At 47.3% G+C, this 16,543-nt stretch overlaps 2 protein-coding genes across 5 annotated transcripts in view; one reads left to right on the forward strand and one right to left on the reverse strand.

Moving 5' to 3' along the window:
- The window catches only part of ep300b (E1A binding protein p300 b), a 39,058-nt gene extending 27,708 nt beyond the window's left edge, over positions 1-11,350 (forward strand). For all 4 annotated transcript variants that reach the window (XM_072675093.1, XM_072675095.1, XM_072675094.1 and 1 more), the window contains exons 20-30: positions 471-551; positions 1,737-1,793; positions 2,022-2,099; positions 2,231-2,298; positions 3,938-4,088; positions 4,201-4,347; positions 5,493-5,772; positions 5,979-6,146; positions 6,355-6,516; positions 6,707-6,988; positions 7,169-11,350. In XM_072675093.1, the coding sequence (XP_072531194.1) occupies positions 471-551; positions 1,737-1,793; positions 2,022-2,099; positions 2,231-2,298; positions 3,938-4,088; positions 4,201-4,347; positions 5,493-5,772; positions 5,979-6,146; positions 6,355-6,516; positions 6,707-6,988; positions 7,169-10,090 (4,396 nt within the window). In that variant the 3' untranslated portion in view covers positions 10,091-11,350. The remainder of the gene's footprint in view (positions 1-470; positions 552-1,736; positions 1,794-2,021; positions 2,100-2,230; positions 2,299-3,937; positions 4,089-4,200; positions 4,348-5,492; positions 5,773-5,978; positions 6,147-6,354; positions 6,517-6,706; positions 6,989-7,168) is intronic.
- A 1,647-nt stretch (positions 11,351-12,997) lies between these two features.
- The window catches only part of cbx7a (chromobox homolog 7a), a 7,454-nt gene continuing 3,908 nt past the window's right edge, over positions 12,998-16,543 (reverse strand). Inside the window, exon 6 of the mRNA XM_072675097.1 lies at positions 12,998-14,792. Coding sequence (XP_072531198.1) covers positions 14,182-14,792 — 611 coding nt within the window. The 3' untranslated portion in view covers positions 12,998-14,181. The remainder of the gene's footprint in view (positions 14,793-16,543) is intronic.

Consider the following 16,543-nt stretch of genomic DNA (forward strand, 5'->3'; position numbering starts at 1 on the left):
TGCTTTGCTTGGCTTCCAGCTAGACGGTTATTTTGTCTTGAAACGTGTTGATTCATTTTCTCCACCTCTCTCTGTTCCACCCCTCCACCTTTCCATCCTCCCGTTTTTATTTTCTTCTCATCCGTAACATTTTTTGTTTTTCACACTTTTTTAAATTGTTCATTCTACCCCTCCCCCCTCCCCCTCCCCCCTTTTCTCTCCCTCCTTCTTTAACGCTTGTGATGTCTGCATTGGCCTGCTTTGGTGCGACCAATCATCCTTCTCCGAAATTTACACGCAACCAATCAAATCAATCTGCCCACACAAAAACCCTGCTTCATGATTGGCTGCTTCCGGCGACGACCCTGCGCGCTGCCTCCCCCCGGCCTGCCCTGCCCTGATTGGTGACTCCCTCCGCGTGCCTTCTCTGTGATTGGCTGTGCTCTTGGCGAACGGTGTAGTTCACCCAAATATGGGCTTCTTGCTAACAGGTACCACTTCTGTGAGAAGTGTTTCAACGAAATCCAGGGGGAGAATGTATCCCTGGGCGACGACCCGACACAGCCGCAGACGTAAGTGACCCAGCACTGCTGTTTTATTTACGGTGTTTGTTGTTTGTTTGTTTGTTTGTTTATCAGGACTGTCACTCTGTTGCTTGTTAAAAAAAACAATTGACTAAATTCGACTAATTTGATAAAACTGATGAACTGTTTCCATTTTGATGATCCAAAAACGTTTTATGTTTGTTATTCACTGTTTGACCCTCGTCAGGATAATTGGTAGATTATTCCATTACTAATCTAATCAATCGTGACTGTACTAATCTGTTTTTGCGGCTGTGTTGTTTTAGACGTATTTTGCTTTGTTGCAAAGTTAAACATAACAGATCATTAATATCAATCTTTAAAAACATCTAATAACATACGTAATAAATCTTTTAATATTATAATAATAATAATAATAATAAATTAAGTAGGTGCCTATTTGGTTTATTTAATATCGAAATCTTTACTATGAAATTGTTGTAATATTATAGATTATTTACTCATTTATAAACATTTTGTGCTTGTTAAACGTCCGTCTAGAGGAAGGTGATGTATTATATTGGTGGATCATTTTGCTCAGTAAACCATTATTGCTTAAAACAAATGAAAATTTCTCCATGGAAAAAAATAACATGAGTGAAATGGCTTTTATAAGCCCTTAGTTTACATTTTGTTTATGTTCCTTTTCTGCAGTAATTAAATAGTAATTAGTTATTAATTCTGATTGGACAGATGTGAGTAGATTAAATGATCCTTTAATTGATCTTACGATCTCTAAACGAGAAGGTTTAGATATGTTGAGTAGGTTTAGGACGGCTTCACTTGCCTATATTCTAATGTTTATTTTTGCTGTACAGTGTTAACATGTTTACTGTGGTAGTATATTGTTGCTGTTGTGCAAAAACCCTGTATCTCTTTATCTTATGCGTTTTTGACATCATTTCAATCTGCCTGAATCTCAGAGCAGTTGTTCTTTATATTATATCAGAATTTCATGATGAATGGGCCAATAGAAATGCTCCAGAATGACCCGGACTCAAATCTTTTAAATTGACTTCCATTGAAAGTTCAGAAGTTTTTTACTTCTGTAAAGCTGCTGTTTTGGAGATACAAGGTTTTTGTGGCATAGTGATGATATGATCATTCTGTATTGATTCAATTTGACGCTTAATGAGATCCGCTAAAGTTTCCCTGACCCTTTATTTTCTACAGATCCATCAACAAAGACCAGTTTCAGAAGAAGAGGAACGACACACTCGACCCTGAGCTGTATGTCCCCTCACTCTTCCCCTCACTCTCGGCCTGGTCCCGTAGACTGACCCTTTACGGGACGGGTTTTGTTATTTGTAGTACTTTCTCAAAAGTTGTGCTCTGATTGCAGTGATTTACTTTAAAGTGAAGCTGTTTGAACTTCTCTTCAGTTCCTCAGTGGGTAAAATGTTCACCGAATGTTTCCTGTTCGTTTCTTCCTTGGTGAATTCCCTCTTTCTCCTGCAGGTTTGTGGAATGTACCGATTGCGGTCGCAAAATGCATCAAATCTGCGTCCTGCACAACGAGACGATATGGCCGTCAGGGTGAGCTGGTTTTCATCTGCAGTTTGACATTTTGAGCAACTGGTTTTCCAAACAGTAGCAAATCACCAAATAAACAGAGCTGGCCGTGACGTTTGCATGCTGAGAGAATCTCCCCTCCCCTCTCTCCTCAGCTTCGTGTGCGACGGCTGTTTGAAGAAGTCCAACAAGACGAGGAAGGAGAATAAATACGCAGCCAAAAGTAAGTGACGAGGTGTCCATCTCCTCCCTTAGGATTACGGGAGGAGATGCAGAAAAGCAGAGGGTAAAAAGGGTGGACTGTCCTGTTCGTCCTCTCCGTTTCAACAAGAACGGGAGTTTAAAAGTGAGGAGCTCTTTTTTTTGGAGATCCCTCCACAGCCTCTGAGAGGGTGTCTTAACACTTTGCAGCTTTTTGGCTTAGAGCATTAAAATATTGGTACAAAGCCAGCATTTAGTTCATTTTATCATCTAGGAACTCCAGTAAGTATGATTGCTCTATAATCGAAGTCTAATCTAAGGGGATTGTCTCTCTATTACGAATGTACAGTATACTCTCAGAAATAATTGATTGACCATTTAATACTGCTGAAATACACCCTTATAAAGAGCAATACACTTTATTATCAAGACTATTCCAATGTTGGAATGGGACTATATTAAAATATTAGTTAAATATTCAACATAAATAAAACAGAAATTAACTAAAACCACCATTTTGACGCACAGACCCACTCACCTTAACCAGCTCTTCTTGTTAACTAAACACAACGGCAGTATCGAGGTCAGCAGAATTAAGGTAATTGTAGGAGTTTATCTTATCTGGAGCTCAGCCTGAGACAGCGAGAGAGAGGGTTCAGTGTGGCGCTCGTTCGACCATTTAAGGAGACCTTTAGGAATTGGTCTCAAGTCGAGGTGTCGCTACTGAGCGTTTTTTCGTACATGGAATCCAAACATGTATTAATTAATAATATATATTATTATTATTGTTGTACTACAGGGTTCATACGGGTCCTGGACAACCTGGGAAGTCATAGAAAATAAACATGCTTAAATCCAGTCCTGAATTTAATTTTGTCCAAAACAAAAAATCCAAAAGTGCTTAAAAGTCATGGAAAATATTGGAAACAAACCTTTATAGTAGCATAATTTTTCACATGACCAATCTCTGCCCGTATTTCATGTGACTATGCACAGTTTTGGCTGTGGTACCATGAACGTGCATTATGTTGTTAACTAGAGAGCCTGGACAGTCTTTCAGCTGCTAGCGTAAAAAATTACAGGAACATTTCTGGTGCTGGAACTTTTAGTTTTTTGCTACTTGGAAAGTCCTTGATTTTGAAATTGGTTAATGTGTATGAACCCTGTAGTAATAGTAGTAGTAGTAATAGCAGTAGTAGCAGCGCTCTGGTATAATGCTGAGTGTTACGGGGCTGTATGTCTAATACCGCCTCTGTTGTGGGTTTCGGTTGTTTCCCCATGTTTTTTGGTTTTGTTGCAGAAGACTTCTGTTGCAGAAGTCCCCTCCCCCCTCCAGGGCATCAGATCAGTACCATCTCTAATCTGGCCTTTAGCCTGGATGTTCCACTGAACGTCTCTGAACTGAAACTGAAACGTGCTCAGCCCACACAACCAGACTGCTGTTGGGGAAGTAGTGACTGCTACCTCATGCTGGAATAGCTCACTTTTGCTGGACCTGATCTGGTGTACTGGTGTCAGTGGGTTGAGTAGACACACTGCTAAGTGTCTAAATGTGATCTTCATGAGGACCAGTAAAGGTAAATGGCTTCTGTTTTTATTTTTTCACTATATTAACTGATCTATACTTCTCTCTCCTCCTCCTCCTCCTCCTCCTCACTCAGGACTTCCTCAGACAAAACTGGGCAGCTTCCTGGAGACGCGAGTGAATGAGTATCTGAAGCGACAGGCTCATCCAGAGAGTGGAGACGTCACCATAAGAGTGGTGCACGTCTCTGATAAGATGGTCGAGGTGAAGCCAGGCATGAAGTCCAGGTGGGTGCCCGTATGGTGGTGGTTTGATTAGGCTGGTGATCCCTAATTTCCACAACAGAGCTGTTCTGGTGCTCCTCTGGAAATATGACTGATCCTCCTTGTGCGTTTGCAGGTTTGTGGACAGTGGAGAGATGGCAGAGTCGTTCCCGTACCGAACTAAAGCAATGTTTGCGTTCGAGGACATTGACGGAGTGGATGTGTGCTTTTTCGGAATGCATGTACAAGAATACGGCTCTGACTGCCCTCCGCCCAATCAGAGGTGAAAAAGTCTGCACGGAAACACTCACTCATCAGCATATATTTACAATATTTACTTCTTTGGGAGAAATATTTACATAGTTTACACATATACCTCCTCTCTGTACTACGTTCTGCACAAGTAGTACTTGTTTATGTGAAAGGGGCTAAAACTGGACCAGTCATACTGCTAAACCCCACCCCTAAATTCAGATTTTCTAGTCGTTGCTGTAACATACGCTGATGTTATGCTGAACTACTGATAATGTAGTTAATTTAACCATATTTATGTGCTGTATAAACTGTGCTCTTATTTACATTTACATTAAAGGCTTCTATGCAGATGCTCTTCTCCAGAGCGACGTACAGAAGAGCTTCACTGTCACTGAAAAGACCCTTATCTAGTTTATACAGACTAGAATCCAGAAGATCCTCTAATCTTAGACTCTACTAAATACAGAAGTCAGTCTGGAGACACAGTGCTCCACACACTCTACACTCTACACTCTGCACACTGAGTACTCTCAGAAGAGGAGGGTCTTCAGTCTGGGTTTGAGGACAGCGAGCGTTGGACTCTGCTGTTCGGACACCCAGGGGAAGTTCGTTCCTCCACTTCGGTGCAGGACAGTAAAAAGTCTGGACGCTCGTCTTCCGTGGATCTTAAAGGATGGCGGGTCGAGCCGAGCCGTACTTGAAGCTGGAAGGGCTCTCGGTGCAGATCAGCTTTTGACCATCGCCATCAAGTATGGAGGGGCTGGCTGGTCCAGTCTTGGCTTTGTAGTCAGGGTCTGAATCTGATGCTGGCAGCAGCTACAGGAAGCCAGTAAAGAGAACGCAGCAGCAAAGGAGGAGGAGCTGAACATGGCTGAAATGTGCAGCCACATAAAATAATATTTATGAATATAACCACTATAAAGCTACAGTAGCTCCCTACTATAAAAATTTGGGCTTTTGGAAAGCTGCTGCTTTTACTGGAGTAGTATTTCACAAGGTTATCTGCTCACTGCATACACACTCGCTGACTTTCTGCGTATTTTTCGCGTGGGCGTAGCACCGGCCCCCTGTTTCTCTAGTGCTTGGCACATTTAACTGATGCTGATTAAATCTAAAAATGTGTAACATTAATAATAACCTGCTTCTTCACCCACACCCCTTTTTCCCATGCAGGCGCGTATACATCTCCTACCTGGACAGTGTGCACTTTTTCCAGCCACGTCAGTTGAGGACGGGCGTGTATCACGAGATCCTAATAGGTTACCTGGAGTATGTTAAGAAACTGGGGTTCACCACTGGACACATCTGGGCTTGCCCACCCAGCGAAGGGGATGATTACATCTTCCACTGTCACCCTCTGGAGCAGAAGATCCCCAAACCCAAACGTCTGCAGGAGTGGTACAAGAAGATGCTGGATAAGGCTGTGGCCGAGCGAATTGTGCATGACTACAAGGTAGATCGCTGTTTTAGTGTTTTACTGAGGTACAAAGTCTCTGCTGAACACTTGCCCCAATTTTCTACCTTGGAGCTTCTCCTTGTTCCCTATAGCCGTTCATGCATTTTTTTTTTTTTTTTTCCTCTCCTACTATGTTTATGTGAAGCTCTGCTCCACATCTCGTTTTAACCCCTGGCCCATTTTCTTTGCCTTTTCTCTCCTAGGACATTTTTAAGCAAGCGACCGAGGATCGTTTGACCAGCGCAAAGGAGCTGCCTTATTTTGAGGGCGATTTCTGGCCCAATGTGCTGGAGGAGAGCATCAAGGAGCTGGAGCAGGAAGAGGAAGAAAGGAAGAGGGAGGAGAACAGCACCTCCAGCGAAAGTGTAGATGTAGGTGTTCGAACAGGGTCTCGACTCGTTTTTCTGATTTGTGTAACGGATCGAGCCTGTAGGCCTAATTTGCTCTTATGAATAGGTCTGACCGTACATGGTAAAGTGGACAGTGGACCGTCCAAACCTTTGTTTAAATGCGATAGACTTGGATGACGTGTTTAATGGTTGTGGTTTTATAGTAAATGCTTGATGTTTGTGCCTCTAGGCCACCACGGGTGACAGCAAAAATGCCAAGAAAAAGAACAATAAGAAGACGAGCAAGAACAAGAGCAGCTTAAGTCGAGCCAACAAGAAGAAACCAGGAATGCCCAACGTCTCAAACGACCTGTCCCAGAAACTCTATGCCACCATGGAGAAACACAAAGAGGTAAGCTGGACGAAGCTCTTCCTAGACTTCTGAAAACTTCACTCCTCTTTTTTTTCTTTTTTTTTTTATTTATTTGCTGTAATAATTTTTTATAAAATGGACAGTCACTCAAGTCTGCTCTCAACCATTTCCCAAGGTACAGTGATTTGTGCTCATCCCTTTGTCCATCACCTTTTTCCCACTTTTTTAGGTCTTTTTCGTCATTCGTCTCATTGCCGGTCCCACTGCCAACTCCTTACCTCCCATCGTGGATCCTGATCCCCTTATGGCTTGTGACCTGATGGACGGACGAGACGCCTTCCTGACGCTGGCCCGTGACAAGCACCTGGAGTTCAGCTCTCTGCGAAGGGCAAAGTGGAGCTCCATGTGTATGCTGGTAGAGCTGCACAACCAGAGCCAGGATCGCTTCGTCTACACCTGCAATGAGTGCAAACACCACGTGGAGACGCGCTTCCACTGCACCGTCTGCGAGGTGAGCATGCGTCTGATGGCGCTCTTGTGCACGGTGTATGTCGTCGTTGCGCTAGCCTCTTTTACGAAGGGAATAGAAGCAGAGCTGACGCACAAGCTGCCAGCTACCAGGCTTATTTCTATCGGGCTAATCAGGAAATGAATTCTCAAAGGCGATTTCTTTATTCTTCCTTCTCTGCAGGACTACGATCTCTGCATCACTTGCTACAACACTAAGGGTCACGAGCACAAGATGGAGAAGCTTGGTTTGGGTTTGGACGACGAGAGCAGCAACCAGGCGGCCGCAGCCACTCAGAACCCTGGCGACTCTCGCCGCCTCAGCATCCAGCGCTGCATCCAGTCCCTGGTGCACGCCTGCCAGTGTCGCAATGCCAACTGCTCCCTGCCGTCCTGCCAGAAGATGAAGCGGGTGGTGCAGCACACAAAGGGTTGCAAGCGCAAGACAAATGGCGGATGTCCTATCTGCAAGCAGCTGATTGCGCTGTGTTGCTACCATGCCAAGCACTGTCAGGAGAACAAGTGCCCCGTACCTTTCTGTCTCAACATAAAGCACAAGCTCCGCCAGCAGCAGCTGCAGCACAGGCTGCAGCAAGCGCAAATGCTGCGTAGGCGCATGGCCACCATGCAGAGAGCAGGCCAGCCACCTTGCGGAGGTGGCCCTCCTGGAGGTCTTCCATCGCCAGGCAGTAATGGCGCTACAGGCCGTAGCACGCCAACGTCAATGGGCACCCAGCCTGGCACGCCGCAGACACCCACACAACAAAGTCTTACGCCTCTACCCCCATCTGGAATGGGGGCTGTTCCTGGTTTGTCGCCTCAGCAGCAGCAGCAGCAGCAACAACAACAACAGGGCAACATGCCTCCCCAGCACCCCGTCCATCAACAGTTTCAGCAAATGCCTGGTGCTCCAGGGATGATGTCCTCACCACAGCCGCAGATGGTTTCCCAGCCACAGGCAGGACAGTCGCCACATCCGAATTTGCCTCAGTACGTCCCTCGACCCCCAGGGGCTTCTCCTCACTCGCAGTCCCAAGGCAAACCTGGCCTGGGTCCGACAACCCCTCCACAGCAACCCAGCAACCCTGGGGTGGCTCCAGTGCCCCAGCAGCCACAGCAGCAGCCGCCCTCAGGCCCCCCGCCGGCAGCTGTGGAAATTGCGATGAAAATACAGCAGGTGGCAGACGCCCAGAGGAAGATGGCAAAGGCCCATCTGCAGAGACAAGCCACCCAGGCTGGCATGATGCCACAACACCCTCACCACCCGCAACCCCAGGGGCAAATGGGAATGACCCATCCTGGTGTTGGTATGGTAGGTGGGCCGGGGCTACCTCCCCAGACGCAAGCTTCTGTTGCCAGAGCCCAGATGGAGCAGCAACAGCAGCAGCAGCAGCAGCAGCAGGGACCTCAGGGAATGATGGTGGGAACAGGTCCCATGCAGCAGCAACCTGCACCCCAAGCGAACGTGCAAGGTCCGATTCCTGCACAGGTGCAGCTGCAGCAAAGGGCCAATGCGCAGCTTCAGCCTCCTCAGCAGCAGTGGACAGGACAGGGCATGCCGCCTCAGAGACCCCCAATCATGGGTCAGCCTGGCATGGTTGCGATGCAGCAGCAAATGCAACAGACACAACAGCAGCAGCAGCAACAGCAAATGCCTACTCGCAATGCCTTGATGAATATGGTGCAAGCAGGCCTGCAGGGTGGTGCTGCAGGTGGAGCTGCAGGTGGTCTCCCTCAGGGAGCCTTGCAGGATCTATTGAGAACCCTTCGTTCGCCAAGTTCACCGCAACAGCAGCAGCAGGTCCTCAACATCTTGCGCTCCAACCCGCAGCTGATGGCTGCATTTATAAAGCAGCGGGTTCACAAGTATAAAGGTGGAGGCCCAGCTGGACCTCAAGGAGGGCCTGGGACCATGAGTGGCAAGCCAGTAGGCGTCAACACAGGTGGGCCTCAGCCGGGCATGCATATGGGACAGGGGATGAACATGCAAGCCCAGCTTGCTCAGCTTCAGCAGCAGCAGCAGCAGCAACAACAACAACAGCAAATGCAGCAGCAGCAGCAATTGCAACAGCAGCAAAGACCTCTAATACAGCAGCAGCAGGTTGCAGCATTGCAGCAGCAGCAGCAACAGCAAGGAATGCCAGGGCAGGCGCCTCCCAACATGGCCAACTTTGCTCCGCAGTTCAGAGAGCTGCTAATGAGGAGACAGCAGCTCCAGCTCCAACAGCAGCAGCAGCAGCAGCAGCAACAGCAGCAGATGGGAAATCACGCTGCTTACCAACAGCAGCAAAGCTACATGGGTCAGCAAGGCAACATGCAGGTACCTCCCGGGGGCCAAGCGCCACCGGGCGCGCAACCCGGGCAGCCCCAGCAGCAGGGTTACCCAGGTAATCCGGCACAGCAGCAGGCTGCAGTTGTCTTGCAGCAGAGACTGCAGCACCAGCACCACTTGCAGATGCAGCAGCAGCAGCAGCAGCAGAACGCAGGGCTGCAGGGGCCTGACGGAGGACCTGGTGCAGGTGGACCGCAGACCCAGCCCACACAGGGAGGGCCTCAGCCTTCCTCGTCTCCTGCGCTGTTGCAACAAGCCTTGCACCAGCGACTGCTTCAGCAGCATCAGCAGCAACAGCAGCACCTGGGCGGAGCCTCGCCTGCGCAACAGAACAATCCCATGAGCCCGCAGCAGCCGATGTCCCAGTCACCACACCTGCAGGGCCAGCAGCAGCTCCCCACGTCGCTCAGCAACCAGGTGCGCTCGCCTCAGCCGTCGCCGCGCCCTCAGTCGCAGCCGCCGCACTCCAGCCCGTCCCCGCGCACCCAGCAGCCTCAGCCGTCGCCGCACCACATCTCCCCCCAGACCCAGACGGGATCGCCGCACCCCGGCCACCTCCAGCAACACTTGCCTGGCATGGCTCCACCTCCCCCTCCTCCACCGCCTCCGCAGCAGCAGAACGCCATGGACCCCGGCGGATTCGGTACAGATCAGAACTCCATGCTGCCGCAGCTCAGCGGCATGGCGGGACTCCACACGACAGGAGCAAACGACATGCTGCCCCCTAGCGGACAGGATCTCGGGGTGAACATGAACCCGTTAGACATTATGTAGTTACGGAACACATGGAAACTTGCCAGAGACAGTGTTAGCCTTTTTCCTTTTTTATATTGCAGTGATGAATTATTTAATGTTTTGTCAGTATGAACACGGTGAACTCTTGACCTTCCTATGGGAGATGCAGCAATTAATCAACAGAAATGAGTATAAGAGGTGAATGGTAAATTATGGCTTTTTTTCCCCCCCCCCCAAAATTGTGTACAGAGAAAGGATTATTTCTCAGACAACGCAGGTAATATTTTTGGGACTGGATCTAGGGGAGGATTTACCTTTTTTAAGATATATTTTTAAGATTTTAAAACTGTTAAAATTTAAAAGACCGAAACATTGAATGCAATGGGCTTTATTTTCTATATATATCTATATATATATTTTTGCTCCATGAACCAGTCTCTGTTACTAGTTTTACAGTGTGGAGTGTTACAAATGTTATTGATTACCATTGTTTTTCTTTTCTCTTTTTTTTTGCCATTGTTAAAATTATTGATTATCCAAACGTCATGCATATCTTCAAGTTTGGTTTTGCGTTATTTATTCCAGTGGGGGTTTTTTTTTAATTGTTTTTTTAGTTTTAGATTTTTCTTTTTTTTTTTGTGTATTTTTTCCCTTGCTCTTGGAGACTGCTACGATTCAGATTCTATTTTTTGTTAAAGCCTGTCCAGATGGGGGAGCTGTTCCTTTACATCAGCAGTTAGTTTAGTAGATTGAACACAGTAAGAATCAGTGTTTGGAGGGCAAGGCTAGTGGTGCGTGGTGTTGGCCAGTGGTTGGGAATGTTTATTATTTTGTTTTTTTATTATTATTATTATTTTTATTTTTGGAAATTGTGCCACATTTGAAATGCCTAGCCATTGTGCCCACATGGGGCAAACCTTTTGAACGCACATGCCCTGTACAACCTGCCCCTGAGTGCAAGTGTGTGTATGGGTGTGTGTATGGGTGTGTGTATGGGTGTGTGTATGGGTGTGTGTATGGGTGTGTGTATAGCTGCTGTTCATGCTAAAATGGATAGATTGGTTTAGAGTTTATCAAATGAACTGAAAGATGGAGAGAATGCCACTGATCTCGCTCTGTTTTCTCGCTCTTGCTCTCGCGCTCTCTCTCTCCGTCCCCTCCGCCCTTTGCCTCCACTCTCAGAAATGTCATTGCTCTGAAATTTGGGAGTTTAATTTAAATATTTTTTACTGTACAAAGAAAACACAAACTGTGGACTCCATACTTTTTTTGTAATAAAATGAAGATAAAATATGTCAACACCTTTAGTTTGTTTATTTTCCACTAAAGTCAAACCAACTGTTTTTGTTTATATTTGCGGGGCGGGGTGGGGCGGGGCAGGGCGAGGGGTGTGGTACCTATGATGCAATCCATGCCACTGTTGAGAGACTTGAAATGCAATATGAATATTGTTGCCATGGCAACTTGACAGCTTCTGAACTTTTCCGTGGAAGTCACTGTGGAGCGTTTCTATTGGTCCTTTCATCATAAAGCTCTGCTGCAACAACAAAACCAGAGTCCGAAAGTGAGAAGTGGATCTGGATCAAGATTTTTGCGCGACAGTGACGAATTGATGCTTCGGCTCATGTTTAAGTGAATGTGATTTAGTGAAAATGTAAATATGGAGTATTTAAATACAGATTCATGTCTACAGTGAATGAATGTGTTTACTGTAGAAATGAATCTCTTTAAATCTCTGGTTAATCAAAGCACTGCTCAGTAAAGCAAAGCTCTGCAAAAGTAAATTACTCACTAGCTTTTCAGCTGAATGTAAGTAAACACATCTTCTGCAGAAAGCTCCTAAAACTTCCTCCTCTCTGCAGATTTATTATTAATAATAATAATAATAAGCCGGTTCGAGCTCCTTGCTACGTCTATGCTTAGTAACGCTTCCTTTGGCAGAGAGCACAGCTACGAGTCTCTGGTCTCCTTTTAGGAATGGTCACCCACTCCTCTGCACAGAAGGCCTCTGGTTCGGAGATATTCTTGGGCGTCTTCCCGCGCAGCTTGTGTTTTTAAGCTCTAGGGCACTGAGGGGGACCGCTTCTTGAAGTAGTGTGTGGTTTCAGATTAGAACATTTGCTCCAAGTATTCCTGTGCCCCTTCCAGGGCCACGTGCCTCGAAACACAGTAGATCCAACCCTGGATGTGTTGATTAACGGTTAGCGACCTTTGTGGATCTCAAATGTGAAAATGGACAAACCTGCTCAATGCCCAATACCCATGCCCCATGCCAAGTCTGAATGGGTGGGGTAGGATGGGGGTACGTTACCCTCTGCTGGTCGTGGCCAAAGTTCTGTTTTCACCTTTTGCGTAAGGTTCTCTTCGGATGACTGTTGCTCCATGCTGATCCTGATTGTGCAGGCAGTGCTGCACAGAAGAATAGTGCACCACCCCTCCTGTGTCCGCTGTCCTGCACACATATGGAGGTTTCCTCACCTCTGAGCCGCCTGTGCAGCTCGGTCTGATGTTTTTCTAGGTCTATCAGGTCTTACCTTGACTTCCACTGTTCCCCTGAACTGCCATTTCTTAACGTTTCCACGAATAGACCAATAGAGTGGGTTCCAGAATACTTCTGCTCAGTTAAACAGAGTTGGAGATTGGGGAGTGAGCCTGATTACAGTGGTGCTGGTTTTCCTCTGTTGAGGAAACCTCTAGAGGTTAGGAAAGGAACTGCAGCTGTAGCAGTTTCCCACAGTTCCTCTCTATTATAATACAGCACACGGCTGTGCAGGTAAACAACACAACCAGTCTTCATCTTTATCTTCATCTGGACCAGAACAGACCGTTCTGGCCCTGGTTATGGACAGTTTCTTCTGGACAGGCCTTCATTTCACATCAGCTCAGAACCCTCAGTAGAAAGCGGTTTAGGCCACAATGAGCAACAAACGTACTTGGACACAAAACATTTGTCACTTATTTATTGTAAATACATTTATTGTAAATACAAATAAAAATGTAACCTTGCCATAGATGATCTACAACAAGAAGACAGAGGCTTTTTTTTGTCTGTTTTTGTAGTTTTTGTTAAAGTTCCACCACACGACCGATCGCATAAGTTAGGTTCAGCTCGTTTACATGCTATAAATACACTGAAAGCACATTATTTCCGTACGTATGCGAACAGGGCCTACACTTCAGCTGTGTTTGCTAATGTAAACCGATACTGTCTCTTTAAAAATGCAGAAAGGCCTCGGAGCACAATGGGGTGGGGTGGTGGGGGGCGCTCTAACCACAGGTAGGACAGAAAGAAGAGGAAAATAAAAGGATGAAAGGAATAACCTGAGCCAGGTAAGCTTTCACCTTCGCCCCGCCCCCGCGTATCTACCTGGACAGGTGCAGGACTACAATCTACAAAGTAGTGATGATGTCATCTCGTCTACGTAACCTTTTTTTTCTTTCTTTTCTGTGGATTTGCTGGAACATGAACAGCAGCGAAGCTTTCAGAAAAACGTACGTGTTTGTAGGCTTAACGGGCAGCGACACCGAAGATGTTCGGAACCGTCCACTGATTGGTCACTCTTTCACTAAAACGAGAAGAGAAAAGCAACTGAGGAGGAGGTGAGGAGGTGAGGCCGAGCTTCTGTGCAGGTGGAGTACACCGACGGGCTTCACTACGTCCAACTGCACCGCCCAGGAACACTCCAGCTCAGACGGCTGGCGTTGCTAACGAGGAGACGGAGCTGAGCTGAGATCAGCAGGAAGTGCTGGTACTGAGACAGTCCACACAGATTTCGTGTGATTAGTGCAGCTCAGGCCGTTTTTTATGCTGATAAATTCTACTTTTGCTGTTCCGGGCCTGGCAACTACGCCCCCTAGAGGTTGGAAAGTCATTGCGGCTGGTTTGGTCCGTATCCCACCAGCCCAAACGAATCGCACCAAGCTTGAGAAGAAATCAGATTTAGAGTGCCGGTGGGAAAACGTCCTAAACGAAGGAAGATCGGATCAGTACCGGGAAACCAGAGGCGGTTACTGTGAGGGTTTTAATGCTAGCTTCTGCCAGTCAGCTCCGTCTGTTAGCCCTGCTAGCAGCTGGAGGTGAAGTGTTCCTCGAGTAGCTGTCAGTCTGAGAGCTGTCGGTCTCCTCCCCCTCACACCTGCAGGCCGTATCCGCTGAAGAAGCCCTCGGCGGTCATGGCCTCTTTAAACGTCACGGTCAGCGAGTTAATCGTCACGTCGGTCACGATCACCTTCCCAGGATGCAGCGTGCTGTCGGCGGCCTGCGACTGGTCAGTTCTGACCTCAGCGCTTAGCTGTAAAGTAGTCGTACACTCGGTTGTGTCCTCGTCCACTGACCCGTCAGTCTCACCTGCCTCCCCCACCTGACCCTGCACACAGCTGTCAATCAACTGTATCACCGAAGCTCGCCTCTGGACCCTGTCAACCAAACCCGCTCCTTTTGGCGAAGGAACCGATTCTGGAGTGCTCTTCTGTGATTGGTCAGACTTGGTCTCATCGTGTGATGCCGGTACATAGGCCCCGTCCCCTGACCTGTCTGTGATTGGCTCCTGCTTGTGTGTGTCTGTGATTGTGCTGACCGCTGATTGGTCTGAGAGTCTCTGAATTGAAGTGATGTCAGCATGGAAAGGCTTGGTTGGCTGGTCCTCGCTTTCATGTGACGAAGCGCAGTGCTCTGATTGGTTGGCCATGATGACAGCTTCCTGTTCCACTGAGGAGGCGTGGTCTCCCGCCATCTCTTCAGCTGAGTAAGAGAGAGAGCAGCTTTAGCCTTTAGCCATGGCAATTTTTTTGTTTCCATGGTTACACTACACCAATTTCTATTGTAATGCTACATCAATTTCCATGGTCATGCGACACTGTTTCCATGGTTACACTACACCCATTTCCTGTGTTTTGCTACCATGGTTCGCTACATCTGTGTAACACTGTTCTCATGGTTACACTACACTCATTTCCAAGGCTGTGCTACGCTGTTTCCATGGTGACACTACAATCATATCTATACACCATTTCCATGGTTACTCTACACCCGTTTGTTAATCTGTGCCACTATTTTCCTGGTTATATTACAACCATTGCCATGGTTACACTACACTCATTTCCAAGGTTGTGCGACAGTTTCCATGGTTACACCACACCTGTTTCCATGGTTGTGCTACAGTGCTTTCCATGCTTACACCTGTCATTTGCTTAGTTGTTCTACACCCATTTCCAAAACTACGCCACACCTGTTTCCATGGTAACACTACAACAGGGCTGAGTTTCCCAACAACCCAGTGTTTAAGCGAGTTTTGGGAAAATGGGCCCAGATCAGTTCCCATGGTAATACCCCAGGACCACATTTACACCCTGCCTCCATAGTGCTGTGTGAACTGAGCCACTTTTACACACTATGGACAAAAGTATTGGGACACTGCTCATTCATTGTTTCTTCTAAAATCAAGGGTATTAAAGAGCTGATCCTGCTTCTGCTGGAGTAACTGTCTCTACTGTCCAGAGAAGAAGACCTTCTACTAGTTTGGAGTAGAGCATTGCTGTGAGGATTTGATTGCATTCTGCAACAAGAGCATTACTGAGGTCAGGATGTTGGATGATCACCACCCCACCTCATCATCCCCAACTCATCCCAAAAGTACTGGATGGAGCTCCTCCACCATCATTCCAGAGAACACAGCTCCTCCACTGCTCCACAGCTCCTCAATGCTGGGGGGCTTTATACCCCTCTAGCCCACGCCTGGCATTAGGCAGCATGGAGCCAATAGGGTCATGATGTTGATCTGCTCCAGAGAGTCCTATTCTATTGGCAGTACTTCTTCTCTACAGGGACTAGACAAGCTGTGTGTGTGCATTTGCACATCTGTGTCAGCAATGGGTGCAACTTAAAGTAGCTGAATGCATTCATTAGGAGGGGTGTCCACAAACATTTGGACATGTAGCGTATGTTCTTCAAGGCCAGATCAGATCAAACACGTATCTTGTGTGTTTTTGTGGCAACGGAGAAAAAAGTCCCGACTGAGCCGTAAAGCCTGTAATGTGAAGTGGAAGGAAGCAGGGCATTGTGGGAACATCTGGAGGTGAAGTTATGTGGCTTTAAAAGAAAGGGGCGTGCTCAGGAGGCCGAGACCCTGCAGAGCTACACCTCACAGAGCACAGCAACCTCGCGGCCGCACAGGGCTTTGGGCCTGGCAGTGACGCTGGCGACCGCGAGGAGGATGATGGTGAGGATGATGATGATGATGATGATGACGGGGATTGTTTTGGAATCAGTGTTGTGCTCGGACATGTTATGTAACGTCGGATCGCGGACCAACTGATCACGGACACCTCATTTTACACCAACTATCTCCAGGCAGACTGCGGGTCTCTTTCTGCAGGGCTCCGTCACGGCGTGTTGCGCGGCAGAAGCACTGAACTTGGAGCTCTGCTCTGATTGGTGGTGGGCTTTTTTCCCCCCTCATGAATCTGCTGTGTTCACAGTGAGTTAGCCATCTG

The sequence above is a fragment of the Salminus brasiliensis genome, chromosome 3 (assembly GCF_030463535.1).
Source record: "Salminus brasiliensis chromosome 3, fSalBra1.hap2, whole genome shotgun sequence".
In the NCBI taxonomy this organism is placed as follows: domain Eukaryota; kingdom Metazoa; phylum Chordata; class Actinopteri; order Characiformes; family Bryconidae; genus Salminus; species Salminus brasiliensis.